The 12,821-nt window shown below is 36.4% G+C and overlaps 2 protein-coding genes across 3 annotated transcripts; both read left to right on the plus strand.

The window, feature by feature from the left end:
* Nucleotides 1–1,895: 1,895 nt before the first annotated feature.
* Nucleotides 1,896–7,170, plus strand: LOC109071243. 2 transcript variants are annotated; one of them, XM_042743793.1, is made up of 5 exons: nucleotides 1,896–3,338; nucleotides 3,415–3,479; nucleotides 3,614–3,739; nucleotides 3,843–4,453; nucleotides 7,024–7,170. In XM_042743793.1, exons 1-5 carry the CDS (start codon nucleotides 3,278–3,280, stop codon nucleotides 7,040–7,042), a joined length of 882 nt encoding a protein of 293 aa, XP_042599727.1. In that variant the 5' UTR covers nucleotides 1,896–3,277; the 3' UTR covers nucleotides 7,043–7,170. The 2 variants fall into 2 exon arrangements, with proteins under 2 accessions (XP_042599727.1, XP_042599720.1); XM_042743786.1 differs by lacking the exon at nucleotides 7,024–7,170 and having other exon boundaries at nucleotides 3,843–5,109.
* Nucleotides 5,130–7,013, plus strand: LOC109109510. The gene is made up of 4 exons (XM_042743815.1): nucleotides 5,130–5,749; nucleotides 5,857–5,919; nucleotides 6,053–6,166; nucleotides 6,329–7,013. Exons 1-4 carry the CDS (start codon nucleotides 5,179–5,181, stop codon nucleotides 6,547–6,549), a joined length of 969 nt encoding a protein of 322 aa, XP_042599749.1. The 5' UTR covers nucleotides 5,130–5,178; the 3' UTR covers nucleotides 6,550–7,013.
* Nucleotides 7,171–12,821: the final 5,651 nt, after the last annotated feature.

Here is a 12,821-nt window from a genome sequence, read left to right on the forward strand (position 1 = left end):
ATGCATGAACTTTATGCTCGTGCCCTGGGTGATGGGACTTGCCATCAAGCAGAGGAGATGAGACTTGAAGTGTGTGGCACCATCAATGAACTCCTCTCTCTGGAAGAAAAGATAAAAGACGATACCTTTAGGAAAAAAAGTGGTGTGTTACTGGTGAACTGTCCGTGAAACGCTTAATTAACACATTTATGTTAATTAACAAAAAATATCAACTGAACTATTTAGAAAATGTATTCCATCTTGCAGACACATCATTTAAGCCTCGTTGGAGGTCCAAACCCTGGGGAGAACACCCGGTGTGTAATGCAGGCAGTTGCCTCCTACGGTGTTTGGAAGGAATTCAGCCTAAAGGGTAAAAAAGGGAAGAGACCACTCCAAAACCTGATTATTATGAAAATCATAATAAGTAAGTACAATACGTCAGTGAATCCAAAACAATCAGTACTACCAGTACTTTTTGAAGTATTGCTTCTGAAAGATTACTGGTTTTTAATTATTTTTAGTCAAATGTATTTGCAATTAACTGTAGCCCGCTGTCTTTATGTTTACAAAAGTGTGAACCAAATGGTCCATATAATTAGCCTCTAAGGTCAACATCAGATCAATGAATGGGCTCTCCATGGGAGAGATCCTATCAGGTTACACTATCATTGCCTCTCCATGGGGTGTTATTGTATTGTTTGTAGCACATTTGTTACCAGGTATAAAGGTCTGGTCTTACAGACAGTACTTTGGTTGAGATTGTCTGAAGGAGTTTTAATGTAAAATAATGGCATTATCTTGGCAAACTTATTACAAACAATGCTAAATACATGCATAACCACTCAAAAGTTTGGGATCAGTAAGATTTTTAAATGTCTTTAAAAGAAGAATATTCTGCTAACCAAGGCTACATTTATTTAATAAAAGAAAAAATAGATACAATTAAAACTATAAAATTGTGAAATATTATTACAGTTTAAAGTAACAGTTTTCTCTCTCTCTCTCTCTCTCTCTCTCTCTCTCTCTCTCTATATATATATATATATATATATATATATATATATATATATATATATATATATATATATATATATATATATATAGTATATATATATAGGCCTATACAGAAGTTTATTTTAAATAAATGCTGTACTTTTGAACTTTATTTTCAAAATAATCCTAAAAGTACTATATATCACAGTTTCCACAAAAACTATGAAGCAGGAAAAAAATGTTTTCAACCAGTGATAAATAAGGGAATCATTAAGTAATGATTGGTTTAACAATAATACATTGGATCATTAAAGAAACAACATTCAAATCAGCATATTAGGGGAAGTTTTTTCATGAAGATCATGTGACACCGAAGGGGGACAATGGGGTAATGATAACTGAAAAATTACAGCTGCGCATCCAAGGAAATAAATTACAGTTGGAAACAAGATATTCACACAGGAAAACAAAAAAGCTGTTTCCACACATATAAATAATATTTCCCACAATTTATCAGGAGTCACTGTTATTTTTTGGATTCAATAAAATTGGCAGGGGCCTTGAATAGCAGAAAAACGTCTTCTTTTCAAAAAAAAAAAACATTAAAAACTCGTTCATGCTCCCCAAACAAACTTGTTGCTGGGGTAGGTGTTTCTGATCCTGTTGAGGTGTGTGAAAGGTTTTTGGGGGGGAGAGGAGAGCTGAATAGGGGCAGGTTTGCCCCACCTACAAAAAAAAACAATAGGTACAGTTGATACCAAATGGAACAGTATTTGCCTATTAGTATTGTAGGCAAGCTGCCCGTCTTTCAATGCTCTCTCTCCCACCCCCCAATCCCACCCTAACCCTTGTCACCTACATCACTCCGTTTTTGTACCTGTGTAAACATTACTTTCATCATTAACTTGCTGGTTAGGAGTGTTTGATCCTGTTAGATCGGGTTGAATGTTGTGGGGGTAATGAGAGCATGAATAGGGCAGTTTGCACTACAAAACAATAGGGACAACTGATCAAATGGAAGCTTTGTATATGTGAGAAAAAAAATCCACATTGGTATGGTCTTTACAATATTTCATAAAACAGTACCCCTTTCCCTTAAGGTGTCATTGGTTAACACTAGTTAACATGAAAATCACTTTTAAAGTGTTTGTTAATGTTAGTAAACATTACTTTCATCATTAACAAATACAATGTTTGATTTTAATAATGTATTAATAAATATTATTTAATGGAGCTGAGCTAACATTTACAAAAAATAAACAGTTGTATTTTTATTAAATAATGTTAACAAAGCTTAATAAATATTCTAACAAATGTATTGCTCATTGTTAGTTAATGTGTCCTGGCCATCGCTCAGTGTTTTTAAATCAAACTTAAAGACTCATTTTTACACCCTTGCATTTAAGTGATGCTGTGTATGGTATTTTTTTTTTTTTTTTTTTTTTTTTATGTGTATATATACATATTTTTTTTTATTTTTTTCCCCTTTTAATTTTTGTTCTCTATTACTTTTTAAGTAACCTTTTATTGTAAAGCACTTTGGATCAACGATGGTTGTGTTAATGCTGTGCTCTATAAATAGAAATTGGCTTGATGTGACTTATTGTAAAGTGAAACTTTACCCTTTAAAAAAAACACTTTATTTCAAGGGAATAATGCATTAGTAATCCAGAATAATGCATTAGTTGATCAATAATTATTGGCTTATTCTGGTCAATAAACTTGAATATCACTTAGTAAGTGCCACTCAGTAATTGTGAAAAAGTTAATCATTAATTACTAGTTTGTTTATTCTTAACTAATGCACAATTCTGGATCCTTAAAATGTTAGGTTAATCATTAAAGACTAGTGCGTTATTACATGAATTTTTTAATTTGGGTCTGGGTTTGGGTATAAAAGGGGGTGCAAGTCAACAAGTTTAATGTATGCAATGATAATATTTTAGTCTGTAACAAATATGATTAATAAAATGATTAATTAATGAACTAATTAAAATCAGTTTTACAAAAAAGAGCACTTGTTGAATTGTCCTGCATGTCAGCATTCATAACAATGTTATTACAACTAATTTGATTAATTCTGTACAGTTTAGTTAGGTGGCCATTACTAGCCATTGTTATAAATTAATCTTCTATTTTATAGGTAGCAGGATGCTTGGTCCATTACATCCTGACGGATGGGCAACACCCTTATCAGACAACTACACCCTACGCCAAGGATCCATTTGGTCTATCTCACAATGTCAGAACGAGTAACTTCACACTTCAATGTGATGAAAGACAAAAAAATATCTTAAGCAGAATGCTGAGCAAATCAATGGAAGAGCGTCCTACTATTGAGGAATGCCTTCAGGCATTCAAAAGTAAGTGCAAAGACATATTGTAGAGTTTACAATAATCATTAAATTATTGGATATAAACATTGGTGTGAATTTACAGGTTTCGATCACCAGTCTGATCAAATTGGAACCACAAACAGCTACAGCAATAAGAATGGAAATAAAGTAAGTATCCATAGGCAGTTTATTCTTACAGTTTATTCTAAGCAACAGGCATAGCATTGTTAAACACGGGTCAGACAAAAGTAGACCTTAATCAGGTGTGTTACATGGATTCATACACTGTTATTCATTTACAGGACAGAGCCCATATAGAAAACTGCTTTCCTCAAGCACAAGATGAGATGAACATCCCAGAGAATCTTTGCAGTGATGTGACAGATTCATATTCCCACACTGAAGAGGAATTATCTGAGTGTGAAACGGTAATTAGGGGTTTATTTACATAACCAGGGGTTTTGAATAATGCAGAGATTATAGCACTGTTATTAATTGCAAATTAATTTAAGTAATGTTTATGTATTGCAGAACAACACAGAACAACAGGTATACCCTTTCTTGGAAACGTCAGAGGAAGAAGAAGACAAAGATGAAGAAAAAAAAGAAAGCAAAACAAAACAAGCACAAGGGAAAGTAGCAGAAGAAAAAGCCATCCAAGGAAAACTGCTTACAAAGGCTAGGATGGAAATGGATGAATGTGCCCAAGGTTGTGCATCTCAACAACAAAATATGATCAAAGTGAAAGTATCCTCAAACACGCCATATCAACGCATCTATGACAAAAAGAATTTCTGCCTTTACTGTGAAAAGCCTTATGCAAAAATCACAAGACATCTGATACAGAAACCTTCCAGAGAGGATGAAGTTGCAAAGGCACTGTCATGTAAGCAAGGCTCAACCATGCGTAATCTTTTTTTAACCAAAGTAAGGAACATGGGAAACTACCACCATAATATTTCAGTCCTATCCTCTGGAAAAGGGGAGATTATTCCAAAAAGACAAGCAACATCTGTGTCAACAGCAACTGACTATCTGCCTTGCAAGTTTTGCTTTGCTATGTATATCAAAACAGACCTCTGGAGACATCATAAGCGTTGCAAATTACAAGTAAAAGACAATATGCCAGGGAAGCGGAAGGTTCAGGCAAGCTGTTCCCTGTTGTTGCCCATGGACTCAACAATTTCCAGTGGACTTCAAAAAATAATTGAAGACATGACATATGATGATATAACACAGGTAGTAAAATCGGATTCGTTGATTCTGTCATTGGGTGAGAGAATGTTCCTCAAAAATGGAGAAGTTGGACGACACCGGGCAGATATTAGAAATAAGATGAGGGAACTTGCCAGACTTCTTCTGGTGGCAAGAGCCATTGACAAGGACATTGTTGCTTTAAAGGACTTGATCAACCCAGCAAAGTTTAACACAGTACTTGAAGCTGTGAAAAAGATGACCGGATTTGACAGCTCTACAAACAGATTCTCAGTTCCTTCAACAGCACTGAAACTGCGACATTCCCTTGTCAAAGTGTCATATATATTGCAAGGGGAGGCTTTATGTCAAGAGGATGATGCTTTAAAGGGAAGAGCAGTGCACTTTAGCAAGTTAATTGAACTGGAATGGACAATCCATGTGTCATCAAATGCACTGAAAACATTATACCAGAAAAAATGGAATAGCCCACAAACGCTGCCTCTAGCTTAAGACATCAGGAAGCTTCAGGATCACTTAAAGTGCCTAGAGAAGGTCAACAAAAAAGCACTCATTGACCATCCATCCCAAAGGTCATGGAGTGATCTCTCCCAAGTGGACTCTGGCACAGCTCATTTTATTCAATCGACGTCGTGAAGGTGAGGTTTCTAGGATGGAAGTTACAACATATCTGCAGAGAAACCAACACAATATGCAGGATGAAATTCTGGAGAGTCTTTCACCTTTTGAGAAGAAACTATGTGAGAATCTCACCAGAGTAGAGGTACGAGGGAAAAGAGGTCGCAAAGTACCAATACTATTTCAAGTAAATGTAAAAGAATCAGTGGACCTTCTAATTAAAACTACAGAGGAGGCTGGGATTTCCCCTAGGAATCCCTACATATTTGCACGCCCTTATTATGGATCACAAGAGAACATGCGTGGATGTGACAGCTTAAAGCGATATGCCGAAAGCTGTGGAGCGAAACATCCAGAAAATATCACTTCCACTAAGTTGAGAAAACATGTAGCCACAGTTTCTCAGCTACTCAACTTAAAAACGCATGAACTCGACCAGCTAGCCACATTCATGGGACATGACATTGACGTCCATAGGGAGTTTTATAGACTCCCTGAAGAAACGTTGCAAATTGCAAAAGTGAGCAGAATTCTTTTTGCCTTGCAAAGTGGAATCAGCAAATTTCAAGGAAAATCCCTGGAGGACATAACACCTAACATAAACTGTAAGTAAATTTGTATTTGTCCTTTTTAAACAAGGCAAAAGGTCCACACTTTGTAAAACCTTTTCATTTTTAAATAATGTACTGAGTATTTGATCATTTTGTTACAGTTGAGGAGGACTCCAACTCAGAGGCAGAGGATGTTAATTTAAAAAAACAGACAATTCAAGAAGGTAAGTTTTTATTTGTAACTTTTGAATTAAGAATTTAAAAAAATAGAATAAATAAATAATTTCCATTAAATGCAATATCACTTTCATTTATTCTATAATTTTAATTAAGAGCTGCTGTCCATGTGGTTTATAGGAAATAGTGACACAGAGGATGATCTTTCTGAAATAAGGGCTGCCAACTCAGGAAAGACTTCAGCCTTCAGCCTTGGATACACCAGTAAATCACTAGTGCCATTAAATCAGAAAGGTATGTTCCATTCACCATAAAGAATACAGAAGATCTGAAGATCATGGTCTTTTCATGTTTTCAACTTTGTAAAGTATGCATTACTGACATTACATTTTTGTCCGTTCATTCATATATTTATTTACTATATATATTTTTTTATCTTTTTGTTTTGTTAAATAGCAACACCCAGAAAGCCCTGGTCAGAAACAGAGAGGAAAGTCATAGAACACTGTTTCAAGAACTACTTTAAGGAAATGAAGGCTCCTGGAAAAGTGGACTGTGAAAAATGCATAAATGAAAACAAGATTTTAAAGGATAATGGAAGAGATTGGAAAGCAGTTAAATACTTTGTGCACAACAGAATAAATTCAATTAAGAGAAATTTGGGTCAACAGTATTGAGCCCATAAACACTGAGAGCTTGCAATGTGGAGTATCAATGTTGAGTCATAATTGTGCCACAACATTGATAGTCCATGTAAATGGAGCATCAGTGTGTCATAGCATTGAAATGATTGACTACAGCTGTTTTGAGTTGCTGTTTTCAGTTGCTGTTTGGGCCTCTGTTTTGGAATGACCTGTTATAACTTTGATGTAAGCCACTTTAAAATTGCACTATTTTAAAAATGTTTAAAATACAGGTATTTTATAATTTTCATTTTGATTTTTTGTTTTACTTTTCTTTATACTATCAATACTAATTTTAATATAATTATCTACATTATTATTTCCTGCAAAGCAAAATGCACCTTCTACATAAAGTACTACAGAATTTTTTTTATTATTTAATGGTATTGTTATTATTGTTGTATATGTAGCCACTCGTCACTGAGGGTGAAAGTCTGCACTACCGCAGGGGGGCTCTTTTAGAGAGCGTATGAGATTTTCTAGGTGATAAACTTGATAGTTTATCACTTGGAAAACCATTTCCGTTGTCAGGAGTGCAGCAGAAGCAAGTGTCAAACCATCAGTTTAGGAGTGTGTGTGGACTTTAAATAAAGTTTGACTTGATTTCATTCAAAATGCTGTACTAACTGTTTTTTTTTATTATTATTATTATTTAAATCCGTTTCAATGCAGCAAGTCAGCATATATATATATATATATATATATATATATATATATATATATAACCTCCAAAGACCCAAATGGTCATCTGTTTGCTTGTCCTACATTTAACAATTTATATTTTACATTAACGTTTAGCATATTCTGACTATTTCTGAATGTAATGGCAATGTTGATAATAAAAATGGAGCCCCTGAATCAAGTGCTGCTCTGAAAAATGTCAGTGTGTTAAACGACTTAAGTACCAATGTTTAAAAGTATTTTATTGAAGTGCCGTCCATACAAAACCTGACACTAATACACATGTGGAGGTCAAAACTCGAATTAGGATCCCAATTTGTCGGTCATCACCGACGTGACGTCGGGAGTGACCGACTGAAAGGGAACTCCTTTTCACAAATTGAACATAGAAATAAACACATAATAAATAACATAACAATTAACAATAAGTGCTCTCTATATATTCAAAGTGCAAATAGAGACAAATTTTTCAAGCAAGATGCAGATCTATTGACAACTACAAAACCTGTCATAGCCTACATACTAATAATAGCCTAGATATGTTATGTAGCCTAATTTGCGCGCATCAGGGAGTCGCTCTCAAAACGCGGGGTATTAAAATTGCTTTTAAATGCATTTGCACGTTTCGATTTAATGATCGCGGGAACACTCGGTGGTGCTGAGCGTACATTATACATTACAAGACATTAATTTTGTCAGACACTCTGCAACGAATCCTCCTTTGATATTTCTTATGGACCAGTGAGGGTCATTTTTGTTTGTGCTGAAAAAAAAAAGTCAAATAATAAAAACAATTCCACACAGGCAGTACATGTACAACTGTACATGCTACACGTACACGGCAACAGGTCTGTGCATGTAGTGGTGATTTCACTAGACTAAAGGACACTGGTCCCCTGTTATATGGTGAAGTGCGACGCCTGATCGGTTGACCTTACATTTAACAATATTTCACATTCTCACTATCTCTGAATGCTATGGCAAGGTTGATAATACAGTGTTACAATATATGTTGATTGTAACATTGATTTAGAAATTTAGCCAATTGAACATTTTCAAAGTCAACATGAAATTGGCAAGACATGTCAAAGCAACCAAAGAGATGTCGCAGTTTACCATTTAACAGGGGACCTAAGTGTTTTGATGAACATTAGCACTATTCCATCTCTGTCTGTCTGTCTGTCTGTCTGTCTGTCTGATAAAATTATCATCACCGATAGGAGCTTCCCAGGAATGTTTTTTGATTGCATTCATATGTTGAAAAGTGTATTGGGGTTAAGCCAAGAAAATGTTAAATAAATGTTAAATAAAACTAATAATATTGTTAATTATAAGAGGCATTACCTCTGCCCTTGAACTATTGCCAGCTGGCTGACTCTAATTTTATTACTATTATTATTATTTGAAAAATAAAGAAACTAAGTACTAATAAAACTAACTATAATGACACTTCTCAGTGTGTCAGTATTTTACGTACATATGCATATAATGTATATATATATGTGTGTGTGTGTGTGTGTGTGTGTGTGTGTATATATATATATATATATATATACACACAGTAAAAACTAAATTTATTCAGACATCTTGAACATTTAAACATTTAACATTTAAAACTAACTATAATGACACTTCTCTGTGTCATACATACAATAAAAACTACATTTATTCAGACACCTTGAAATATAATATATCTATATATATATATAATATATATATATATATATATATTTGAACATCACACACAATATATATATACATACAATAAAAACTACATTTATTCAGACACCTTGAACATTTCTCACATTATCACAGTTTATTCGCTATGGCAAGAACTCAAGAGAATAGAAGCTGCCACAAGGAAACAGAGTGACTCTGTGGAGTGGTACAGAGTTAGAAAGCCACGGATCACCTCTTCGCGCTTCAGGGAGTTGTGCCATGTTCACGGCCAGAGCTCCTCAGAACACATTGCTGAACGAATTCAGAGAGAAACAGCACAAACAGCAGCAATGAAAAGGGGCTTAGCACTGGAGCCTGTAGCCATTTAGGAGTATTGCAGAACAAAAAACACAAATTTCTGGCCTTGTGGGTTTGTCATCCACCCAGATGCCTGATGGCCTGATTGTGTCGTTTTTGACCCAGCAAAAAAAGCTATGTTGATTGCAGCTATTTAAAGTTACACAGTGGTACCATGCAACTAAAATCACAGCACAGCTACTACTGACAGGCCAAGGCCAGCTCTTGATTACTGGAATGGAGTGGTGTGCCTTTGTTGTTTTTGCAGAGGATGACATGGTAATTCAGAGAATATATCAAGACAATGATGTAGCCAGAATCATTAGAGAGAAAGGAGATTACTTCTTTTTTTATTTTTACATGTGAGCATTACACATGTAATTGTACAGTACATCATTGAACATTAGTTATTTTAGTCACATGTACACAGTCTCTTTTGAATAGTCAAACTATGAAAAATGTAAATACTTTGGAGATTTGTGAATGACATTCAACATTTTGATAAATTATATTACAAAGTTTTGAAGTGTTGCATTTTCATTTAAGGGAGCAGGGTAGTTTTTTTGAATACACATGGATTATACAGGTTGATTAAAAGGTAAATTAATTCAGAGATGTCAATATCTACAATTGGAGAGCTACTGTCCTGCGTTTTTCAGCTCCAACCCCAATCAAACACCTGAAGCAGCTAATTAAGGTGTTCACAATTACTTGAAATTTACAGGCAGGTGTGTTTGATTTGGGTTGGAGCTAAAGTCTGCAGGAAAGTACCTCTCCAGGAGCATGGCCAAACACTCCTTCTTCCGTTTAAGCAAGCTGAATGTAAAATAAAAGGTAATGCTAGTGTTTAAAGGACAAGTTGGCAATTTTCAAACAGCTCTATTTTGTTAGAATGTTCATTTACATACTGTTAAATCTCTCATCTAATTAGCTGCAGAAGACACCCCCATTTATTTGTCATCGAAATTCAATTAAGATTCTAGCAATACAAAGCTGGTTTAAAATGAGCACACTTATCTTTTCAACACTAGCATTACCTTTTTTTGTGACATTCAGCATTTAACTGACCATGACTTCACCAGCGGTCCATTCTGGTAGTTGACCAGAAAGCAAGCAACACTAAACAGCTGGTCAATGCTGCTACATACTGACAATGGTATGGGTTTGCCAAACAGTTTGTTCTCCTTCACCCTCTGGATACACCTCTCAACATGTACTCTCAGCCAGGCAATGGATTGGGTCTGTTGGACATCCTGCCTGGACATCTGGGAGATTCTTTGTCCGATAGTGTTCCTGTGGCTCAGTGGTAGAGCATTGCGTTAGCAGTGCAGAAGGTTGTGGTTGTGGGTTCAATTCCCAGGTAACACACATACTGATAAAAGAATGTGTAGCCTAACTGCACTGTAAGTCGCTTTGGATAAAAGCGTCTGCTAAATGCATAAATGTAAATGTAAATGATAAGCAGGTCGGTAAACCTTGCAAGGAACGAGATCATCTACCAAAAAGCCCTTGTCAACCATAATGGCCATGTCTGGTGTGAAGCATTTGATAATTCCAGAAAGTTTGAAAATCTCCCGGTCACTCATAGAGCCTGCATACAGCACTGAAACAAAGGTAATGGCACCATGTTGTGCAATGCCAATCATCGCCTTCAATGTACTTGATTTGTAATTTGAAAACACCTCACTCTTGAGTAGTAGAGAGGAGGGTGTTTGGCAGTACAATTCAGTGCAGTCCAGCACCACTTGAGTGTCAGGGAAGTCTGCAAACTCTGGTGGTAAGAGAGCTCTGACGACTTCTTTTGGTATACACAGGCGAATGGAACCAAGTAGATTGTACAGAAAGTGTGTCCAAGTCACAATGATTCGGCTAGCTGTGGTGCGATGAACACCAAAGCGCTCGGCTAGATCCCTGAGAGGCAGACCCACAGACAAGTGCATCAGAAACAGCAGCAGCTCATCTATTGGTGCAAGTTTCTGTGAAAATTAATAAAGAGAGTTTAGATACAGATTAATTTGTGATTACACTGTACCAACATTGTACCATTAAACCTTACTGTAAATTATTTACTATTTACTTGCATACTGTTGTTTTTGTTTGGGTCAGCTCATCGAAGCTGTCAGAGGCAGCCTTTGATGATTTGGTGATTCACACCATCCTACTTTTTGCAGCAGGCTCCACCAATTTTCAAAAGGCCAAGAAATGCTTGTAAGAAGCAAACCTAGAATATTATTATTATAAGACAAGGTTAATTATAATTTAAAAAAATTACACGTTTATTCCTTCCGTTCTATTGAGATAACTTTTTTATTATTGTGTATTTTTGTGACAGGATTGTGTGCGTGCAGAGAGCGAGAGTGTGTATGAGAGGGTTGTTTGTGTGACAGAGAGTGTGTGTCTGCGTGCACGGGCAGAGAGAGAGTGTATGTATGAGAGGATTGTTTGTGTGACAGAGTGTGTGTGTGTGTCCACGTGCGCAGGCAGAGAGAGAGAGTGTGTATGAGAGAATTGTTTGTGTGACAGAGTGTGTGTGTGTGTGTGTGTCCGCGTGCACGGGCAGAGAGAGAGTGTATGTATGAGAGGATTGTTTGTGTGACAGAGTGTGTGTGTGTGTCCACGTGCGCAGGCAGAGAGAGAGAGTGTGTATGAGAGAACTGTTTGTGTGACAGAGTGTGTGTGTGTGTGTGTGTGTCCGCGTGCACGGGCAGAGAGAGAGTGTGTGTATGAGAGGATTGTTTGCGTGCATAGAGAGATGGGGTCTATCTCTCTCACACACACTCTAACAGAACATAAGGGCTATACACGCAGACTCACAGTAATGGATAAAAAGGACAATATATAGAGAAAACGTGAATGTTACGCTATTCTAACATTAGTTACCAACCTGGTGTAAAAACGAATATTGTCGTCTGATCCAGCGATGTGTTATAAACCAAAACGGGACTGTAACTGTACAGTTTCCAACTGATGTTGTAGCTCTTCCAATTTCTTCTTCAATTCGTCATAACCTGCCATTACTGATGTTGCTGGAGTGACAGGGTAGTCATGATCAGGTGCTGTTTGTGGTTTACTCATCTCGGAGTCAAGCGGAGACGTCTCTGGGATGGAGCATCTTGGTCGACGATCCCAAACATTCTCTCTCGGTGTGGGAAGAGTATAGTGGTTCCACACAAAAAGAGAGGGAACAACTTCCTTTTTAAGTTTTCTCAGTCCCCCAAGCGTCAAAACAAAATTAGCTCTAAGGAATGAAGACACTCTAGTAGTTTTTGTAGGACTGAAGTGATCCCTACGGATTTTCGTTAACCACTGAGCACGAACTTCAGCATCAACAGGGAAAGAATGAAAGCTTATCGTGCCATTGTATTGAGACAAATTAGTGCACTGAGGTACACAGCAATGTAGGGAGGATGTTCTCTCCTGTTGTTGATAAACTACTTTATTCTTTTTTATTTTAAACATGCTCATTTTTGCTAACGAAGACACAAATCTTCACCTCTTCCCTCACAGTTCTATATGACCGGAAGTAAGAATGCACACACTTGCGTCCCGGAAGTTAAGGGGCGCCATCT

The sequence above is a fragment of the Cyprinus carpio genome, chromosome A4, assembly GCF_018340385.1.
Source record: "Cyprinus carpio isolate SPL01 chromosome A4, ASM1834038v1, whole genome shotgun sequence".
Lineage (NCBI taxonomy): Eukaryota > Metazoa > Chordata > Actinopteri > Cypriniformes > Cyprinidae > Cyprinus > Cyprinus carpio.